This window comes from Mesoplodon bidens (genome assembly GCF_964165515.1).
Source record: "Mesoplodon bidens genome assembly, chromosome: 4".
Taxonomy (NCBI): domain Eukaryota; kingdom Metazoa; phylum Chordata; class Mammalia; order Artiodactyla; family Ziphiidae; genus Mesoplodon; species Mesoplodon bidens.
This window is the reverse complement of record NC_138160.1, coordinates 117,520,853-117,543,824: the sequence shown is the minus strand read 5'-3', so window position 1 is coordinate 117,543,824 and position 22,972 is coordinate 117,520,853. Positions and strand designations below refer to the sequence as shown.

Genomic DNA, 22,972 nt, shown 5'->3' with positions numbered 1-22,972 from the left:
AGAGGTTTTGAGTAACTCACCTGATGATGCAAAACAGATTTACATTAGCATTGTATAATGAAAAATCAATAAAAATAACTCTAGTGCTTCTTGTGATCCAGCTGTTCATTCGAAGATTAATGAACTTGTTTAGGGTTTCAGATTTTGATTTTGATAAAGTGAAAATATATCCCCCATTTCGGTAAACACCAGTAAATCCCCTATGCCAAGGGGAGTTGATAATAGGAGCAGAGTACTTCCATCTGTTAGATATAAAAAGAATAATGGAGAGATGAGAAAGCCTGACTGAAAAGTATTTAAGAATTTAAGTTAACCTTTGGTTCAAAGTAGTAGTTTTAAAAAAAGTAGTACTAAGTTCATAAGTATTATAGTAATTTTGAAGCAAGATGGTGAGTTAAGGATTAAGCTAAAAGGATTAAGATTGAATATGTTTTCATTGTTTAGTGCTTATTGTGGGCAACACACTGGACTACATACTATGAGAAAAAAAATTTTTTTAATCCATCTGTTGCCTCAGGGAACTTGAAATCTAGAAAATAATGACGGATTTTTTCTTTAACATGTTGTCTCTGTTATCTTATGAGATCTTTAGTCTTTGAGTAGGACAAAAATATCCAGGGTTTTGATTCAGAAATATCTGTCTCAGTATGGGGAAAATGATGCTTCACAGTCTGTGTTTTAACAATCATATACCATTTATAAATGCCCAATAAATAAAAACTTTGTTACAATGTCTATATTGTTATATAGGTATCTTATTTTAATGAAAGTACACAAAGTAAAATCTGTATAACTAAATTTTGTTTCCATTCTTTCTACTTTTAACTTAGTTATGCAATATCAAAAAGTAAAGCTTTGATTCTTCATTTCAGTCCCTATTCAGTCTCCTAAAACAGATCTGAACAATTATCCAAAGATGCTCTGCTTAAACTTGTTTTTCTGTTAGTAACACCATGTTCATTTTCAGCAGAGAAGAAAAAAGTGACAACGCTAAGATAAAATACTCATTTTTAATGAAAATTCCATAGTTGTATGTTTGAGCATTTTCCATATGATTGTTAAACTGAAACAAGAACATTTATTACACCAACCCTCTCCTACTTCCAATTTTTTATACTGGTTTTAATTAATGAACATTACATTTTAGAAAGAAAAACAAGCACAAATTGATTCTTATTTTGTTTGTCAGGAAATGACACGTATTAAAATTCTAAATCCATAATGTTAATTTTAGTATTTAAATATTTGTAGTTGTTATGAAAATTTGGAATATTAGAACACCTAACAGATTAGTCTTGAGATCAAATTTAAATGTGTAATTAATAGTTGACTTATCTTGTAATTTTTCATTGAAAGGGAAATAGTGCGTAGTACTGTTATAATAGTATAATATTTAAGAGAATGTGTCACCATACTTATGAATTTATTAAGTTTATAAGAATTATACAAGCACTTTGTTGCCCTCAAGAACACCCAAAACTCATAGAAAGAAAAAATAAGTCAACAAAACCCACAAAGCAATGATCAATCCTAGGGGTAGAGAGGTAGTTGTTCAAGAAAGGAAATGTAATCACTGTTCATATTTATAAAATAAACATCAACTAATGATTAACAAAAATTATGGTGTAACTACAGGCTAAGAGGAACAGGAAGTGTGTATGTGGAGGGAGTGGCATAAGAGGGATATATGACAGACACTTTCCATGACAGAGACAATAGATATATAAAAATATAAGATCAAGTAATAGTATAAGCATATTATTCAGAAATAGGAAGTATATACAAAAAGAAACAACTAAAAGTGGCTGCTTCTGGAGTGGGAATTATGAGTAGGAAAGGGTGGACTTTGTAAATATTTCATCATTGATAAATATCAAATTTTTAAAAAGATATATTTTTTGCCTCTATGATTTTCATATGACCTTAAAAGCAATGATACCAGCAGCTTCTGTGTTAAGGGGAGGTAGTGTCAGTGGCTTTGGGCTTTTACATTTTCAATATAAAGTGTAGACGTGAGTCTATACTAGCATTAGCCTCAGCCACTTTGGAGAACAATGGCCATAAGATCTTTGGCAGGTATCATCAGATGCAGTGTCTGTAAAACATAACTGCCCCTTTTCAGCATTGGCAACAATAGAAGATATCACTGAAGTAAGCCAGAGTGAGAAAGCAACAGAGTACACCAAAGACACTCCCTAGGGATCCCAAGAAGCATTTGGAATGTGTTTGAGGGCATCTTGCCAGAGCCAGAAAAGCTGATTGAGTTTTGTAAAAGCAAAAATGGGCGCTTTGCCCTGTGTCCAATATGACTTAGCACTTCATTTACCACAGTTGGAAAAAAAAACACTTCACATCCTTTTGTAAACAAAAAAAATAACAGGTTGCAGACTTCCCTGGTGGTACAGTGGTTGAGAGTCCGCCTGCCAATGCAGGGGACATGGGTTCGTGCCCGGTCTGGGAGGATCCCACATGCCGTGGAGCGGTTGGGCCCGTGAGCCATGGCTGCTGAGCCTGCGCGTCTGGAGCCTGTGCTCCGCAACGGGAGAGCCCACAACAGTGAGAGGCCCATGTACCGCAAAATAAATAAATAAATAACAGGCTTACTCTTCCTTTTCTAAACACTGCATCTCGGAGTCTTCCTTTGATACTATTACTGAAACAGTCTCCTTACCTGCCAGGCCCCTGTTGGTATTATTTGGAAAATAAATATGTTTTCACAATTGTTTGAAGATACAATGGTAACTGCTAGAAAAAGTTACGTGTAATTTTATACTGCTTACTCAGTATCAGATTTAAGGCCAAAATCAGACAGATCTTCATTTTCAGAAGTGTATTTGTCATAACATTCATTCATCAAGGACTGAAAGGATGAATGGACCTTGCACGTGTTGTTGCGGACTTTTAGTTGATGGACTCTGGGGACTCCTAAAAGTATGTTCTCATAGTAGATGCGACTGCTGTTCTTTAAGTCATACAAATTCTTGTTATTGTACCACGAGTCCCAGTACAGGCCTTCCAAAAGGGGTCCTTCCATAAACTTCATATAGAAAAATAAATGTTATGGGAAAAATATTTCATGTCAAGTGTATAACAGAATCTACCTTCATAATGTTATCCATAAGAATATAAAAATCAGTGATTTTAGCCAAGCCACCATTAATAATGGTAATGGTAAATTCTGATGTTGATGGTGATAACGAAAATGGTTAACATTTCCTGAGTACTTACTATGTACTGCTCTAAGCACTTTACGTGTATTAACTCATTTAGTTCCATAACCCTTCTTCTCCGAGGGGTATACTGAAAACTCTCCCCCAATACATGAGTATCAGGACTGGTCATAGCCACAATTCATGACTTCACCTCGAAGTTATCTGTTTCCTCCCTTTCCTCTCCAACTCTGGCGGTGGTGACTGCTTCTGTCTCTGTCACTATGTGCTCCTTCTAAGAGATCCTAAGCCTAGGGTTCATTTTTTTTTTTTTTTTTTTAATTTATTTATTTATTTATTTTTTCTTTTTGCGGTATGCGGGCCTCTCACCGTTGTGGCCTCTCCCGTTGCGGAGCACAGGCTCCGGACGCGCAGGCCCAGCGGCCATGGCTCACGGGCCCAGCCGCTCCGCGGCACATGGGATCCTCCCAGACCGGGGCACGAACCCGCATCCCCTGCATCGGCAGGCGGACTCTCAACCACTGCGCCACCAGGGAGGCCCTAGGGTTCATTTTTTTCTTTCCTGCCTTTGTCTTATTTGCCATTGGCCACATACATACCTCAAGACAGCACAGTAAAAAAGCAGTTGGGCTCCACTTCTTGTCTCAGGGAAAATTTCCTATCATTCTTTCATATTTCACTTGGCCTAAACCAATGACTTCTAATCATTTGCCTTATCTCACACTTCTCTCACTCTCAGGAAATGACATTGTCTCCTTGATAAGTTTCAAATTCCTAGCATGGCATTCATGATTAGACCTCTGTTCAATTCATAGTTTGGTCTTTTCCACCTCATCTCCTATATGCCTATAATGCCAAACATAGTTCCACGTGATGAATTACTTATAGTACCTATCATTTTTCCTTCCTAGGATGGTCTTCTGTTACTCATCCTTTAAAACTCAACTGAATTGTGATCACCTCTGGAAAGCCTTCCCTACCTCTTCCTTGTATGTCCCAATGTTCGTGACATGGGATACCTGAAACTGCTGTTCCCTTAATTGTTCTTTCCTCATAATGTGAACATCTTGCAAAGTTAAGTGTAACAGAAAAAAAACAAGTCTGTTCTAATGCTAAAGGAATGATACTCTTATGCAATTAAAAACACTATAAAATTATATTTTGTAAATGTACTCTTTATTATATACTGTACATTACTGTAACACACACACAAGAGTATAGGCCTGTATACCAAAATCACATATATTTTAATTTATGGGCAATTTAAGGAATTTTTAACGGTAATTTTCACTGTATACAATTTTAGACTGACTTTGGATCCTAACTCCCACATAAGAAATCTATTTCCCAAATGCAACGATAATGTTAAAAAAATAAGTATCACTTTTTTAAAGTTATAAGAACTCTATCACACTGAGAACACAGGTTCTCAATAAACACTTAGTGGTTGATTGATTCTAATAGTTTAAAGAAATGACATTTATTTTTATTCATTCCTTCAATAAATATGTATCAAGTGCCTACTATGTGTGCCAAGGGCTTGTTTATGCAATGCCTAAAGCTACTTCATCCACAGTCACATGACATCTTACCTTCCAAAAGTCAGTTATGCTGCGAATAGACTTAAAGTTGGTTCTTTCTTCACCATGCACAGACGTGTCCAAAAATAGAGATGACATAACTTTGTTTAAGTAATACCTATGTGGGTTTACCATCCCAAAAGTCACTAAGGAGAAGAATTTGTTTAAAAATTTACGTTTAAAAACTCAATTTTTATCAGGATTAAAAATGTACTTGTAATTTGTTCTCAATTTTGCTTTAAACATTCAATTTTATTTTTCTAATTATAAGAGCAATAATAAAAAAACTAAAATAGAAATATACAAAACAGGAAGAAGTTTCCTATAATCCCACTGCTAGAATTAGGTTTGGCATATATTCTTCAGATTTTTCTAAATGCATACACACTTATAGAGAAAATAACTTAATTTTTATAAAACTGAGATCACATTATACATACTATTCTGCAAGATGGGGTTTTTTCCCCAATATTGAGAGTAGGCAACATAATATAGTGAGTAGTTTAGGCTATGAACTTTAAAATCAAACAGATAATGGTTTGAGTCCCACCATAGGGATAATATCTCCTGCCTCATAGTTTTGTTATGAGAAGTGAGATAATTCATGTGGAATATTTGAAACTATGTTTTGGCACATGATAAGATTGAAAAGAACATTAACTAGTATTCTTTCTCACTCTTCCTAGGGGTGCGTGGGTGGGTTTTAGAGCAGGGTATAGACTAAATATGTCTTTTTTTTTTTTTTTTTTGCTAGAAGGCCTTTATTTTTAGAAATAATGTATCTTCAACATCATTCCATGGCACACATGAGCCTATGCCATTCTTTAACGTTGCACAGTATTTCACTGTATATACCGAAAATTAAACAAATCCTGTTGGAGATTTGTTTCCAATTTTTCCTAATTATGAAAAGGTGTTTTTTAAAAAAAATCCCTGAATAATGGGATTATGAGTGATCTTTAAATATTTTTCCACTCCCCAAATATTCTGTAATAAGCAGTTAAAAACCAATCTAAAATATCTTAATTTATAAGATTGGCTAAAGCTGTCTTTTTAATCCAGATCTGACTCAAGCTCACCCCTACAATATCAATTAATTAGTTAACCGATATATAATTGCCAATATGTATGCTGTACCAACATAAGTCCAGTCAGTGAGCTTGCATCTACTATATGTTGGGTGCTATAAAGACAAAATGCTCTTTAATACTGATTAAGTCAATGATATTGACCCACAGATAGGAGGAATGTAGGTTGAGATGTTTTCCTGGTCCTCCCTAAAGATCTGCATTGATTCATATCTTCTGTGACTCAGAACTAGCATATTTTACTATTAACTCTGCAACAGGCCAGGGAAAAGAACAAAGCAGACATCAAGACTAACTTCTTAGGCCTCATTTGTAGTTTGACCTATGAAACTAGAGCAAAGCTAATGTATCTGTATCGCTCTAAAAGAAATCAAGAATTGGCAACTCAAGGGAATAATTATATTCGAGACAGAACTGCCAACAGAAAGGAATAATTAATTCAATCAGTGTTGACTATGAAAGCTTTTTATTACTTCTGTGACCTAAAGTTGTGCCCCTTAAGAATTGGAAATAATGTCAACCTAAATGAATTTAAGATGTTTAAAATGTGTCACTATTTTTTGAGAGGTTTCAGTAGTCTGAAAGCCTATGGTTTTATAAAATCCATATGTTTTGTTTTTCATCTGCACATAACTTTTTTTCTAGTTCAAACAGTGTCTTCATCTACATCTGTGTACTTAAATATACATAAGTTTATTAAAAAAATAAGGTAGAGTAAGAACTCCTGAAGTGTGGTTCTCATTTCTACTTCCTTTCTGTAATGCAGCTTATGTTTTGGAGTTCCTGTGAGATATAAAACAAAAATTTTCCTTAATTTATAATATATATAAATAATAGGGATGGAAAAACAGGCGCTTTTAGCTGTTTACACTCTGTGAAGGAAAGCTCCAATAGCTTCTGGTTATGTTTTTACTCTCACTTTTATGAAGAAGGACTAATTACTAACATTTTCCCATGGTGATAGTGGGCAATCATTTTATGACCGTATATAATGAATTTTATAACCCGGATGTTTCCTCACCAGTCTTGTTTTAAACTGAAAAAGCAAAATACAAAGCAAACAAAACCCCCTCCTCTGTCCCTAATCGTCTTCTCCTCCTGTTAACTGTGCTTCTTGGGATGGCTGGCTCCTGCTGGAAGGGGGAAAAGGACTCAGCCTGGGGTTCTGCCAAGGCCACTACTCCCTAGATCAACAAAGGCCTTCTAAGGCCGGCCTAGAGAAGGCCACTATACAGCATGTGGCAGCGCCCAGCTCCAGCTTCCGGCAAGGGGCGGGATGTTCCCTCAGGGCTTCACTTTTCCTGTCTGTGAAATGGGTCCACACAGTCCCTCTCCGCTTCTCAAGGGGAGGCTGCGACGGCTAACCGTTCTGGAGGTCATCTCTCACGTGAATACATGTGAGGCTACAGACTTCCTTGCAGGATATTTGCCCGTTCCGCTCTGCCCCACCCACTCCCTAGAGGCACCCCTCACCGCCTAGGTGCCACCGGGACGCCTCAGCCATGGCAAACTTGAACAACAACGGCGCGTTCCGCCACCCAAGGCTGGCGGCGCCTGCGCGATACTCACACGGTGCGCGCCTAGCTCATGCGCCTGCGCGAGCCCCAGGCTCCACGACGGGAGCAAGCGGCACTAGAACATGCCAGCGCGCGTGCGCACCGAGGCCTTTACGGAAAGGCTTTGCGTGAGGCGGGCCTGAGCGCGGTGGCGTTTGTCTCCTGCGGAGGACCGACTTCTAGGGCAAACCTGGCTTTAGGCCTGGGGTTAATCATAAAAATCGTAGTAATTAATTATAATGGGCTACCCATTCTTGACTTTTAACATCTTTTGAGTTGTTTAGTCTTCACACCGCCCCTTCCTGAAAGGTATGTGTTTTGCCTTCGTTTTAGACCTGAAGAGACTGAGGAGAATAAATTACTTACCAAAGGCCCGTTGGGGCAAGGTTTGCTCGACGCCAAAGCCCCACTCCGCCGCTGCAGCTTGCAGACACTGATTATTAGTAATCGAGAGCTGTTGCTAGAAATAGCTTCCACCCCTCTTTCCACCCAATATGGCTTAAGAGAACGTTGAAATAGATTAAAAAAAAAAAAGTTCTGCAGTGATAATGTAAAAGCGTAGGCCAAAACAGTAGTCTTTGGGAGCCCGGACTCACATCTGACCCAGCAGCTTTGCAAAAGTGAGAAGGTTTGTAAATCAGCTATAGAAAAGGCCAAATTTGGTTGTAAATTAAGGCATCCATAAGCCCGCCAGAATATGAGGGGGGGGAGGGGGGCGGGGATTTTTAGGTTGGTAAAAAGGAAAATAAAAAAGGAATTCAGTGGAAAGCCCCAGGGCAGCCAGCTAAGAAACCCGTCAAGCTGTTTTGAAAGTAAAAAATAAAGCCACTTTTGTTATTTCTCCGAAAGAGATGTAGGGTGATGTTGATAAATGCTGTTTCATGTCAGGTAAAAAGGAAAACTAGGCCACATAGCAGCGAGGGTCAAAGACTACCAATGATAAAAGGAATAGGAGAGGTCTAGCAAAAGGCCAGCAGCCAGTGGAGATGAGACCTGAGAAGAAGAAAGGGCTACTGGCCTAGCTTAAGAATAGTTTAATACAAGGATTTGCCCTTTCCTGTACTTGGACTCTCAGAGGCTGGCAAAATTGTTTTCTAAAGTAGTAGGTTATCTGAACTAGAAATGTAGGAGGAAAAAAGCCCAAAATATAGGTATTCAAATTTACATTAAATGTAAGAATTAGGTAGATGACTCTGCAGTCTGTTCTTAATCCATTGAGCTCAATAGACTCAGATCTTGAAGAATTAGAAACCTATTTGGTTAAAACAAAATCACAATTTCAGGAGAGATTCTGTCATGGTTTAAGTTATTCTGGTTGCCTTTGAAGTGCAAACCATAAAAAGTCTAGTTCCCTCTCTGAGGAATTAGATGTAACTGAGCTTCACCAAGACAGGCTGTTCTAGAGTATAATGTTGTTGGTCTCTTGGAACTTGTTATTCATAGGTTTTGCTGTGTGTCGCTTAATAGATACAAACCAGCAGTTTTATCTTAAAGATCTAGACTTTTGTGAAGAGGAGGCAGTCTTTTAAATATTTGAAATTTTATTCTCTTTTGACATAAAACTAAGGAACACTCAGATATCTATACCATGTTAGTATTCCTATCAGAGAAAACGGGTAAAACAGTATTTAGAAAGCAGTACCAGTAAATCTTATTACGCATTAGATGTGTTTAAAACGTTGATATTCATTTATAACCTGTAGTTGTAAAATGTGTATGACTTAAATATTAAAATCCCACATTTTTTAAGATCTTCATCTACAATTACAAACCCAGATTTTCTGTAGGCTTCACAAACCAGAGAGGTAAACAGAATGTGCAAGAGTCAAAGGATAAACACATTATAAATATATATTGGTTGTATTACCTAATTAAAACCATAATCTGTTAATACAGCTATGGATTTATTTCAAAAATTTAATTGAATATATTGCTAATAGTGTAGTTGTGTTTTCCAATGTTGGCAGAGTTATTAAAGTTCTTCACTTTCATAGAGTCCAGATTGAGCTGCCAGACGCTGAAACTCTCCTTCAGGGTTAAAAGCTTGTTTCACATCCAAACCTTTCCCGTTAAGTGCTAAGTATTTGCTGAAAGTTGGTCGGACGCGTAACTGCTTAGGAGCTGGAGGAGTTTGGTTTGGACGGGCTGAAATGGATCAAATAAACGTTAATTTAGAAAACTTGTCCTAAACAAATGGGTTGCACTAGGTACTCATTATCGGACAGGGAGAGAAAAAAAATCAAAACTGATTATGTATGGGGAGAATCCTTCAGAATTTATGCTATGCTGGAATTTATGTTTCTTATTAAATCTTTCCAGTTAAGTTCTTTATAGCACTTGACATAGCACTGTATAACAGCGTGAGGTACCTGTAACATCTAATCTCGTGTTACATGTGATCACTCCAGCTTCATTAACTGCAGACACAGTATACCACCCAGCGTCTTTCTTGTTTACATCGTTTATCAGTAAAGTAACTCTTCCAGAGTTATCATGATATAAACTGGAAAGAAACAAAAATTGAAAGTAAAGGAATTAATTTTCCTGTGAGAATTTATTTATGATGCCTGTGACCTACAGAGTCAGACTAATAGGAAGAAAAAAAGCATTTGGAAATTCTGAGTCTGTAGCTAGTCATTGCCAAATAGCTATGGGTTTTTTTGAATTAAACATCCCCCCAGTCTTGTTTGTATCATCTATTTCCTTGAGCCATCTTCTTTTATTGTTAGTAAAAAGGTAAATCCTAGCGTACTTTATCCCTTAAATTTCTGATTAGTGGAATCTGGCTTAATGAGGCTTATTATATTTCTCTCTATATATATTTTAAAAGTTGAAGTATAGTTGATTTACAATATTGTGTTAGTTTCATCTATATGTTTTTAAAATTAGACAAATTGAGGTCACAGATGCATGCCATTTATAATGCATTTCAAAGTATAACTGGATTCACCCAAGTACAGTATAGTTAAGTCTAGAAATACTTATCCTACCTTATTCGATCAGTGTTGAATTGTACCATTTCATTATTTCTTTTCCAGAAAAGTTTTGGTGGTGGTATAGCCGAGATTTGGCATTCTAGCTTCACTGAGTCTCCCTCAAAAACTTTTTTACTCTGTGGTTTGTAGATGAACATTGGTGCTCTTCTATGTTCTTTTGCTACATATTAATAAAAAAATCATGTATTTGAAATATTATAAACAATATTAAGTCAAACCAAAGTATTATGAAGTTTGTATGCTGGTATAAAAGTTTAAAAAAGTACTAACAACAGGATTGGAAGCTTTATGTTTCAGCTGTAGTTAAAATAATATGCAATACTGTTGTATATTGTATACTATTTATAGTTCTAAAACAGTAATGTAATGATGCGTTGAATTTTTAATCATGTTTCATCGGAAGAATTTAAGTCAAGTTGAGATCATCTCAGCTATAGGGAGGCAGCATGAGTGGTGGAAAGAGTACCAGCAACTTGGGTTCAAATTCTGTTTGCCCCACCAGCCATGCCACAATGGGGAAAATTTTGTTTAGTTTCTCTGAGGCTAAATTTTATCTATTGTAAAATGATACCCAAGAAATAGTTACTGCTGTGCCCACCAAAGCACAAAATTATTGTGAGGATCAATTGCGATAATGAATGAAGATGCATTTTGTAAACTATAAAGTAATATACAAATGCCAGTAATAATTATGTCTTTACTTTTCTTCAAATACCTGAGGGAAAAGAGGAACTGATACTATAATACTATAACCCTAACTTTTCTGAAGGAGTAAGGAGGAGATTGGACGGATGCCTGTCAAAAGTCTTTTTCAGCTCTAACATTATAGTATTTTTGGAGCTATTGGCACAGAAAGGATTTGCCCTAAGCTTAATCACTTGGATTTTGTGTGTGTGTGTGTATAAATTCCCAGATCACTAGTTTTTCCCTTAGTCTGAGGGCCCTTATTATATCATAGAATAATCTTAAAGATTTTTCATTCATCTGGGTAGAATACAAACTCAAGATTGCCCATCCCTGAACTTGATCAAGTTTTTATATAATAAGCAGTGAATTATAGCAAAATATCGCTTATGCAGTATATTGTGGCTAAAGTCATTGTAAATGTGATTATTTAGAGCACTTGAATTGTAATATTTTAAAGCAGGACATTAGTTTTATGAGAACTGCCCTACTAAAGACAAATTTGAGATATGAGTCTTACCATACTTGTTTTCTAAAGCAAGTAAGCATGTTTTTGTTGTCATAATTAGAGACTAGTTTCCTGGTAAAGAGTGCATAGTCTAAGGCTAAAAGTTGATATTTACCCTTCAGTTTTAAACTATGTGTGATTATAACAGTTCTGTGAAAATGTGAGTCAGATTGATTATTTTAGACTGTAGTCCAGATAAATGATTAGACTAAAAATTTTCATATTAAGACCCTTTAATCATGTCTACAAATACTGTACATCTACTGTACATCTAGAAATATATCTAGAATATACTACCTTCTTTGGTCTGTCTGAAATTTTACCTTTATTTCTCTTCCAGAAAAGCTTTAGTGGTAGATCTGTCATTCTAGTTTCACTGAGTTTCCCTCAAGAACACTAACCCCTGCCCACCGTGGCTTTTACATGAAAATTGGTGTTCTACTGGGTTGTATAGTATAGACATTAACCTTAAATATAAAGTCCTTGGGGTTTTTCTTTTTTAACACTTTCTTTTTTGATTCTACAAAATTTTAAGGAGCTCTGTAGGATCTCTTTGAAAGCTTACCCAGGACGTCCAGCTGCACAGTAAAGGTGGCTTCTCCTGCTCTATTCTTGGCAACACATGTATAAGCCCCTGCATCTGAAGCTCTGACCACTTCAAAGATGAGTGAATGAAAACCCTTTTCAGACACTATCATTTTGTGAAAATCATCTGATTGAACTGGTCGTCCATTTAGATACCATGACACATCAGGAGCTGGTAGTCCACTAACCTAGAAATGAAAACACAAGGAGATGATAGAATTTTAAATTATATTTTTAATTTTAAATTATTTATGATATAAATTTAAAAATAAATTTTAAATTATATCACTGGGACCCATTTGTCCATTTATGAATTTTAACAATTCAGTATCTGAGTGGGTTTGTGATTGAATGCAAAACAAGAGCTTAAAAGATATTTTCTTTCAATAATTTTTAACAAAGTAGTAAAAACTATAACCCTTGAAATTAATACAGTATTTTCATACTATCTGAAAACACATCTAGCTCTTTCATAAACAACCTCAGACTCCTTAATATCTCTTAATTACTATATTAAGGACGTTAAGTTATTTTATATTGGTCTCCACAAGGAATATGGAAGTCATATGGCTTTTCTGGCTAATGGCAAGTGTGAATGAAGTCCCAGAGGCCCATATATATGAGACTTGCTGATAACCTTTCCAAATAACCTTTCCAAAACTGAGTGTTCTTGAGCTGTAGTTCTGGTGTATAAATGGCATTTTGTTAAGTGTTTTCGTATAAGCCTTGACAATTAAATCCATACACTGACTTTCATTCATAAGGAATCTAAAAAAACATTTATAAGAAAAAGTTCTCCAAAATGAGGATAATAAAAATGTAAGCCTTTCTAATAAGTTATTTTACCCTGAAGAATTCTTCTAGGCCAAGAGAGAGCAGGGTGACTTGAATTTCTTAAAGAGGCATTCTACTTTAGAAATCCTATTGCTATGAAAGCTTCATTTATATAGAGTATTAGGTGGTAGGCACTGTTGTGAGTACCTTATACCTGTTTACTTAGTTAATCCTCAAACAGCTTTATGAGGTAGATACATTTGTTATTTCCAAAGAAACAAAAGCATAGAGTTGTTAAGTGACTTGTCTCAGGTTACACAGCTGTAAAGTGGCAGGGCCAGGATTCTAACCCAGGTAAACTTAGCTCCAGAGTTTGTGTTCTTATCCACTATACATACTTCTTGTCAAGCTGTGTAGAAAGCTATGAAGAGGAGGAGGACATTTTTCAAAACTTAGTATCCCACTGTTAATTTTTCTCCAGTATTTTTTTTTTTTTTTTTTTTTTTTTTTTTTTGCTGTACGCGGGCCTCTCACTGCTGTGGCCTCTCCCGTTGCGGAGCACAGGCTCCGGACACACAGGCTCCGCGGCCATGGCTCGCGGGCCCAGCCGCTGCGCGGCATGTGGGATCTTCCGGGATAGGGGCACGAACCCGTGTCCCCTGCATCGGCAGGCGGACTCTCAACCACTGCGCCACCAGGGAAGCCCTCTCCAGTATTTTTGAACTTTTCTCTTACTTTGAAGTCCATTCTGCAGAATCTTCCTTCTTCAATTGACATGTTCTCTGGCACTTGAATGAAACGAGGCGGGTAAAATTTCTCCTGGATTGCATCCTGATCATTCACATCTCCCCTTGAAGATGATCTACTTCTACAAAAATATTTTAATAATCACTATGCAGAAGAATTGTCATTGCTCTTCCTTTCATGCAAATATAGTTTAGCCATCAAATTTGAAACCCTAGAGTCTATGCTGTTTGATCTGATAGTGTAGTAACAATGGAGAGAGGCTGCAGAGCTGTATTTAGCTGTGGCATATTTGATGACTATTAGAAGTGGTAGCAATTTAGAAACATCTGGTACAAATTATACATCTTTGTTTCTTTTTTCAGTGCCATGAATTGATGAAGAAACTGATCTATTAAAATGCAGAGTACCCCATGGACAATTCTAGTCACATGCAAAGATTGTATAATTAGAATCAGGTTTCCATTGTTATGAAAAAGTTGTTTAGCATGGAAACATGGTCCTGGCTTATTTCACCAAAACATTAAAAAAAGTTTCCTCTGAGATAGTTGTGATAATTAACAGATAAAAATTTTTATTGTCATATTTGACATTAGAAAATTCACATTGTTTTTTTTCAACTGGTTCTAAAGCAGTATAAACATTTTCTTTTTTTATAACCATTTTTTTATTGCAGTATAGTTAATTTACAATGTTGTGTTAGCTTCAGGTGTACAATAAAGTGATTCAGTTATATATATATAACATATATATTATATATATATAGATTCTTCAGATTCTTTTGCATTTTAGGTTATTATAAGACACTGAAAATAGTTCCCTGTGCTATATGGTAGGTCTTTGTTGTTTATCTGTTTTATACATAGTAGTGTGTATCTGTTAATCCCAGACTCCTAATTTATCCCTTCCAACTTGCTATCCCCTCTGGTCACATTGCTTTGTATAAGAAGTATGTAAGAAGCTTGAGGGCTTTGTAAATATTACATTTTTTTTAAGCTGAAAACATTTTAGGTAGCAAAATGTATATTTCTTTAAAATTAAAAAAAAAATTTTTTTACCTTACTTGTGATGTAGGAACTTGCAGTCGTGCATGTTCTGAATTGTGCTGCTTGAAGTTAAAACAAAGTGATAATGTTAACATGCTGTTGTTAGCTTGAAATGAAGCAGAATTTAGTAGTCGTAGTCGAAAGGAACATTTCTGTTGTGGCTGTATTTGTACTGTCATGGATAGTTCTATATATTTAGCTGTTAAGCATTTAAAATATAGTACACTAACCTTCTAATACTCTAGCAAGAAATCTCCAGAATTAAGACTATTCAATAGATATGATTTATGAAAATTAACTAGACTTTGAATTGGTGGTGGTTCGTTTTTTAGTTGACGATTTTATGACAAAGGATGATGAGTCCCCCTGGTGTATTTGAAATGGGAGCACATAGTACAGATTGTCCTTCGGTAAAACAGGAATAGTCATGAAGTCATTTGTGTTGGCAGTAGATACAGGGTCTTATGCCTACTGCTCATAAGTGGCACCAACAGCAGTAAACACATATTAGACTGGAAAATACTTTTCTTTGTAGCTCATGGCACAAAATCCTGACGGGCACTGTGGAAGCTATGTGTAGAGTTATGAAAAGCCTTTGAAAAACAACATTACTTACTTCCTGCCTAATAAGGGTGTATTTAATTTAAGCAGTCATCTTTTAGAATTTATATCTGAGCACCAGAAAATTATTCATATTTGAGGATAAAATCAGGAATTGATGAATTTATAATAGAATTAACTGATTAAATATTTAGTGCCTATTCCGTGTATTTCATTGTGCTTGGCATAGTGAGAGATACAAAGAAGTAGAAAATATAGTCCTTACCCAAATATATGAAAAACAACATAGCAGATCAGAACAAATAATTTATTTTGGGATGAACTTTAATGTATTTTGTCATTCTAAAACAAAATTCTTACAACTTTGTAATAATTTTTGGCTAGGCTTTGAGTTTCTCTAAGCCAGATGTCAAAAGATCAGTGAATTTTTTGGTAAAAAATAAGAATTATCCACTTAAACTCATAATATCTAAATTAAGTTTTTGACTTTTTCCTGTAGTGGTTTGAACATGTATGTATTCATATTCATAGGTGTGATATTTCAGTTATATGTAATTTGATGACATTTTGTATTATTTAAGTAGACTGTTTGAAGTGTACCAAAAAACGTAAGATTTTTCTTTTCTGATTTCATAATATGTTTTGCTGCTATCTCTTCTCTTGGTACCTTCACCTTCATTTTAAAGTTTTTAAAGAATGAATGAGAAAAACAATACACCCCTGACCTTGAAATCATACACTGTGAATTTATAACATAAACCATCATCAATCTAATGTTACTTTGGGTTATTTTTTCTAATAGAGATATATTTGTGTCTTATTCTTGCTGTAATCTCCTGTACCAACTCCAGAGCCCAACACACAGTAGGTACTTCATATAAATTAGTTGAATAAACGAGTGTGTGAACTCTTCAGTAGCCAAAATAGATTTAAGTTCTGTTCTCAGGTTCTAGTTACTTGCTGTGCTAGACCCTGCTCTATCCTTTTCAGTAGATCTAGTCACATTTAACAGAAACAAAAGTCTTATTTTCATCTTCCTATACTGTAGAAGATTGGAATTCTTGAATGCTCGGTTTGGCTTCCAGTTTCTTGTGGACTTTTTAGGAAGGAATGAGAGGTAACTACAGAAGGAAGATAGAAAGAGCAATAGCAGTTCATTTTGCCTCTCCAGCTGTACACTTCTCTTTGAGGTTAACTTGTTAAAATGAAGTTGATCAGGAACAAGCCTGTGGGATATTCACTTTATGTTCTGCATAAAGTTAATCCCTTGGAAAGGATGCTGTTGTTAATCCTGGAGCCGTTACTCATAAGGTTTTTGTTGTTTATTTTTAATAAGAATCATTTTAAGATACAGGAACATGACAAAAGGAATTGGATGTTTCATTAGTACATGAGTTTATTTTAAAACGTTGAAATGATAAACAGCTTATGAGAAAAGGTTATAATTACTTTGGTTTAGAGTTTTAACTTTTGTCCTGTGAAAGATTTACAACTCATAAATTTTCTGTCCATGTAGACATTGTAGGGAGAGTCCTCGGTTTAACTGACCCCTAAATGTCCAGATGAAATGTGACACCATTAGTCTTCTGGTGTTTTGACTTTATAACATTTCATATGCAGATACCAGAACCACCAGAAAATGCGGTAAAATTAAAAATTTTTGTGTATATATTCAGCCCATCATGGCCTCTACTTTTTATATGTAATGGAGTATGGAAGTAATTGATTTTTGCTTCAACTGCTATTTATAAGCATTTAGAAAAGCAGATATTTAAAAATCACACAAAAGAAAAGTGCTCCAGTTAGATAAAGATTATTTTAATTTACCTGTGCTGGATCTTGTGCCTCACTGTCATTTTGAGCTTGAAACACAGCAGCTGCATTCTGTGGTCCTAGCAATCTGCGAGCCATCTTCTCCTCATATGTTAGCCGCTTTAAAGAAATAAATCATAAAAGAGATAGTAATGAGATTTAATAAAAGTTATTTGTATAGCTTTACCTTAAAACCACCAAGAATTATACCAAAGAAGTATAGTTATGCCTATTGAATGATAGATACTATGTTTTTTAAAAAAAATTTTCTTTCATTCAAAGCATTTTCCTTTCGTTCTAGTGCCACTTCTCTCATCTGTAATATTCATCTCTGTTTTCTTTCTTCTCCTAGTAAAGGCAAGCATAATCACCCTTAAATAAGGCTCTCTCTCCCCAATAAAGGGAAATACTTTGTCTTCCTCCTTGTTCTGCATGTTCCTGTTGGCTCTGTCTTTGAATATAGTACCATATGTCCTCAGATTCAGAAATAACTTTTATTAAGTGAACACTATATTTGATTTACTAACTTCTGGTTAAGAGCAGTGCAACTCGTATGTTAAATGTATTTGGATTAAAGGCATATAGTAGTACTCTTTCAGAGATCAGTGACTAATACAATGTGTATAATAAGAATTATAGCTATTTTTCCATCAATAATATATACCAAAGTACATGAAGAAGTCAGGTTGACAGCATTTCCCATTAGTTATTTGGTCATCAGACATATTTTTATGGTAATGCTTAAAACAAAATTGAATCATTCAGATTGGTTTTTTTTTTTTTTTCATTTGCTTCATTCTTTTACTACTGAACTCCTAGAGGGGATTTCATGCAGAGAAATACAGAATAGGATCCAAATATTCCCTGTTTTTAGATACTCCTCTCCCTTGCTGATTATATGGACATAGATCTGTGAGACAGAAAGAACATTCTTATTGAGATTAGATTTTATAGTTTTATTGGCTTTTTTTTTTTAAATACAAAATAGACATCTTGCTCACTTGGTTTCCATTATGAAGAAGGTTGTCCTTGCATTTTAGCTTTCTCTCCAAATCTTGAATCAGAGCTTCTTTTGATCCTTGTATTTCATGGTCAGGAGTCCTTGGTGCGGGCTTAGCATTTGCATTTTGGGATGGCGTAGCATTTACAGGTTGGCCAACTGAGGGTTGTCGATAACTTTAAAAAGAAAACAAGATTTTTAAAAAAGAAGATCTTTAAAGTAAGGTGTGGTATGTAAAATAGAATTGGCATCATTTTGTCAGTCACCTTTAGGTAGGTTGAATTTACCATTTAGTTCTGCTGGTGTTATTAAAACACCAATTGCCCTAATAACAGTCAAGAAGGATTTTATAAGAATGGTTACTAGCTGTTTTTTGTTTTTGTTTCTTTTCATCTTGGCAAATGAAAATTAAGTAGCAGGAGGAGCAATTTAGATTAGACATAAGGAGAATGTCCTTCCTTGAAGACCTTCCCTAAAGAAGTGAGAGTAAGTCTAGTTACTGGCAGCTTAAGAGCTCTTCCATATTCCAACTGAATTTCCTGAGTTTGATTTATGGGTGGATAGTAAACAGCGATGTGCTGGAGCTGACTCATATGGGCTTAAGAGAACTGATTTTTAGTGTCTCTTCCCAGCTCACTGTGATCTCCTGTTGAAAGTTTGAAATTGGTGGTGGTGGGAGTATCTACACCAGGGAAATTGGTAAATACCACAAATCATGGCTCTCTCCTCCAGAGCTGATTGTTAAACATTTATCAGCATAACCACTGGTATTTAGTGAATATTCTCTTGCTGTGAATGGAGTCTACAGTTTACATTTTAATTTCTACTTCCTATTCATATTCTAGACAATCCAAGTATGGCACTGTATAACAACTTGTACAGTAATAACAGTTTCTTCAACATTGCATAAGTGATTTTTAGAGAAAGAGATGATTAGAGGAGGAAGGAGAAAGAAATGTAAACTGAGAAAAAAAGGAGTTTGGGGGAAAAAAGCAAATTTGATTGGCAGTTGAAGAGTTTGGTTTAAATCCTTATTTCAAATTCCAACCCTAAATTTTCTTCTAAGATGTCCTTGCCCCCTCCTGGTGTTCCCCTGCTGATTCTGATAGAGGACAGGGGTGGTATTTAGGGAGTCCTATATTTTTAGATCTGTTAGGTAGCTCACACTTTTCACAGGGTTTATTCACATTTTACCTAATTTATTTATTTAGGGCTCTGAAGGTGCTAGCTTATATCTATTTAATGTGGGAAAACTGGCCACTGCCCTCAATGAATATTTTACCATTATCATAATAAATCCAGATATCCAGATGAGGCAGCTGGCAGTTCTCTGACATGTCCCTGTTCAAAAATTCACAAGGATCATTAAAAGAACTTGTAAGCTAAGTGGAAATGTATTTCCTCTGAGTGGAGCCAGAGTTTTAATTTTTGCAGGCTTTGGGGACTTGGTTAGTAATCTCTAGATTGTAAATACACTGAAGAAAAAAAAAAAAGATGTTTTATTACTCACTGTTGTATTGTTTGTATCCACTAACGCAAAGCCTGCAAAATAGTGAGGTAATACTATCAGTTCAGTGAATGAATATTTTCCACTGTATTCAAGATGCTCTGTATTGAAAGTTGATTATATACATTTTCCCTCCTTGTATTTCAGATATTCAGGATTGTCCGTATCTGATTTGTTCAGTGAAGCAAATAGCCAAACCAAGTGTTTAAATAAATAGTGAGATGTTTTTGTTTTGTTTTAAGATTGAATTCCCAGGTCAAAGTGGTAAAATTTCTTTGGTTTTATAGATCTGCTATGTCTCCAACTGTATGAAGTTAGAATAGCCCATTTGTTTTTTTGTTTTTCCAGCTAAAAAAAAAAAACAGTCATATGTGTTTGGTTAAAGTGAATTAGCATTAAATAATTCTTTTGTCAGACTGTCATAATATGATGTAATATATCTGAGAAATCCTGAAGGACTATCAAAACCAAGCCTGAGAATCACTGATATATATGTAATCTCAGTCACCTTTTTATTCACTGAATACCTGCATTATTACCAGTTTAGGTGGTTTGAGTGTTAGGACTTGATATCTGTTCATAAGTAGAAACTAACATTATACTTGCACAGTGCTTTATAGGTTTTTTTTTCCCCCTATCATTAATCACCTAAATCCTTTTATTACAGATCAGAAAACCCGAATCACTGAGCAGGTAAGGAAAACTTGAGGAATATCACACAGCAAGCTTTTTGAAAGGAATAGTTAAAGAGTTCCCCTAAATTTCTAGTCTGTGGTTTGATCAACTGAATAAAACATTTGCGTAAGGGTTTCCTACTGATGAAAAGCTAAATAAAGCTTTCAAACTTCTCTAGGTCAGAATGCAAGGGTTATTATAGAAGACAGGGCAAACTTCAGCCCATCATAAAAATGAGGGAGTTGTGCACAAATGTTCAAAGGGCCAGAGCTTTCCACCTGTGCAGCTGGACACTGAACTGGTATCAAGTGGCTGTGGGAAGATTAAAAGAGTTATCTATGGTTGCTGAAAATGGAGCAGCTAAAGCTGGATCTTTGATCTCTGGTTTGGGGTCCTTCTGTGCTTTATTTCTTATCCTCTCTATTTTTTCCTTCCTTCCTCTCTTAGTTCTGTGCAGAGAGCTAGGTACATGGTTGAGGCTCACTAGTATTTATTTGGTGGCTTTCTTTTCTGGGCAGGAATTTGGAATAGGATTAAAGCCTTTACTAAGAAAAATATTTTAGTGAGAGAGTTATTTTAGATTTAAACACGCTTATACAGGAAATTTGTAAGTAATTGAAAGCTAGATGGAAAAAGATTATATGGGTAAAATGTAAGTAAGAAAAATCTACAATATGTGATAATGGGTATAATGGGAATTTGAGATAGAAGAGAAAGAGTGGGCTCTTAATTCTTGAAGGCATCTTTTAAAATCATTAGGCCAAACCTATGAGAATGCCTTTTTTGTCAGTCAAAAATTTTTAACTATCAGCCATTTCAAATGGTTCAACCTGGTATCTATAGGATTCTAACAAATGTGTTTAGCTTTCCTGGTTTTTATTTTTAAAAATATTGAAAAAAATATTGAAAAATTTCTTTGCAAGTTGAATTGCTCTGGTGAGTGCACCTAGGTTTCCAGAGTTGTCACCAAAAATAGGAATCTCTAGAAAAATTAACCTCTAGAGAAAACTGAGAGAAATTAGCAAGAATTTCAGCAAATCTGTTGATTAGCCTGTAACTGACAAAATATATTCCATCACACAGTTTTTCAGATGCCTCTGATTAATTCTCTGATGTGCTAGCCAGCCAAGGAATAGGAAAACTGATAGCCCAAAGTTTGCATAAGCACCAAGTATTCAGTTCACGTTTTAAAAAAAGCACAACCACTTTGTCCTTCTTCATATCAGGTTCTCCTAGGACAGTTTTAGGGCTGTGGAAATAGTACATGCTTGCATAAGGCTTCAGGTATTCTTCCCTGTATTTAGGTTGGTCTAACCAATTTGAACAAAGTGTGGTTTTAATTACCAGAGGAAACCTTAAGGTCATGAGCCTTTACCTATTCAGTCCTTTCTTCTGATCATAGGGAAAATTCATATACTTCAGTGTCTGAATCCCATATTTTCTTTTTAGCCAAGTGGTTGTTCAGGATCAGAGGGGGAAATGGATAGGAAGAAAAGACTAAGACTGAGAAGAAACTTAATAGCCTCTGCTTATGTGAGAGGAAATCCTATCTGAAGAAGAGCAGACAGGTGTTCACCTCAGCTAAGCTTAGAACCAGAGCAATTAAATTTACAGCATGAGGAACTTAACTTAGAGCTGGGGGAATGTTCCTGGGTATGTTAGAAATATTTTTTTTGAAGATGGAAAATAGTAGGTAAGTAATTGTGTTATGTAATAGGTGATTTGGGTTCAGCTCAACCTGGACACTGGAGAATGGGTCAGATGACTTATTGCCAGTACCCTGGTTCAAGGTGTTCTAGGAGAAATACAGAATGAGACTCTGATGTCACATTGACTTTTTAGATAGTGAAGAATGACGTACATAACCTATCTCTCCTTCTCCCCCAGATACAAGCTCACGGTATACACAGTTCTATCTGTCTCTCTCTATATATATTTTAAAAATTCACTTACTTGGAGTCCACAGTGGAAGGGATGTTACTGCTATTGTAATCAGGCTGTGATGGTAATATGGAGCTGAGGAAGTTGGCTGGGGACTGGTTATAAGTGGCTGTAACCCTTTGGCCTGGGTTGGAGCCAGCAAGCTGCTGAGGAGAAGCAGGGAGAGCAGATGAGGACATAGTGATGTGAGAGCTCACTGTTGAGGAGGCAGAAAATCTTTGCTCTTTGCACTGGCGGGGCTGGATGATAATAGAAGACTGTTTGGTCTGGCTAGAGTAGCTGGAGGTTTCCGGTCCAGGAGGCTGCAGTCTGGAGCCACATGGGTTTTGGGATTGGATGAAGTGTTTTGGACGTTCGTAGTTAAACATGCTTAGCTGGTTTATGGAAGTTGAAGGGAACTTATAATGATTTGCTCCTGGAAGGGTGGGGTCCCGAATCTGGGGCTCCAAGCCTGGAATTATACAAGGTTGCAGTGAATCAGAAGCAACCTTGGTCTGCACCTCGTTGTTGAGATCCTGGGAATACTGTGCTCCTGGCTTTGATAGAGTGGCCTTCTCTTGAAGAATATTGTTCCTTCAAAAGAAGAAGATGATTCAGTTACAGTATTTGCATGAAAAACAGTACTGTTTATTTAAGAGCTTTAAGAGTTTCTGTGCTTTTTTTTTTTGCTTGTTTTTTTAAAGCTTATGTGCTTTCAAAGTCACCTCAAGGTGGAACTTTCCTGGCTTCTAGGCTTCCCATTCCT

The 22,972-nt window shown here is 35.8% G+C and overlaps 2 protein-coding genes across 2 annotated transcripts in view; both read right to left on the bottom strand.

The window, feature by feature from the left end:
* The window catches only part of PKD2L2 (polycystin 2 like 2, transient receptor potential cation channel), a gene marked incomplete at both ends in the record, with an annotated part of 32,304 nt that extends 24,962 nt beyond the window's left edge, over nt 1-7,342 (bottom strand). Inside the window, 5 exon segments of the mRNA XM_081230480.1 lie at nt 21-242; nt 2,781-3,037; nt 4,763-4,896; nt 6,526-6,621; nt 7,312-7,342. Of these exon segments, the coding sequence (XP_081086606.1) occupies nt 21-242; nt 2,781-3,037; nt 4,763-4,896; nt 6,526-6,621; nt 7,312-7,342 (740 nt within the window).
* A 1,922-nt stretch (nt 7,343-9,264) lies between these two features.
* MYOT (myotilin) lies at nt 9,265-22,595 on the bottom strand (the record flags this gene model as incomplete). The annotated part of the gene is made up of 9 exons (XM_081231746.1): nt 9,265-9,539; nt 9,764-9,897; nt 10,385-10,550; nt 12,148-12,355; nt 13,677-13,809; nt 14,744-14,790; nt 17,120-17,224; nt 18,106-18,280; nt 22,240-22,595. The coding sequence occupies 9 exons, from the start codon at nt 22,593-22,595 to the stop codon at nt 9,367-9,369; spliced, it is 1,497 nt and encodes a 498-aa protein (XP_081087872.1). The 3' UTR covers nt 9,265-9,366.
* Nucleotides 22,596-22,972: the final 377 nt, after the last annotated feature.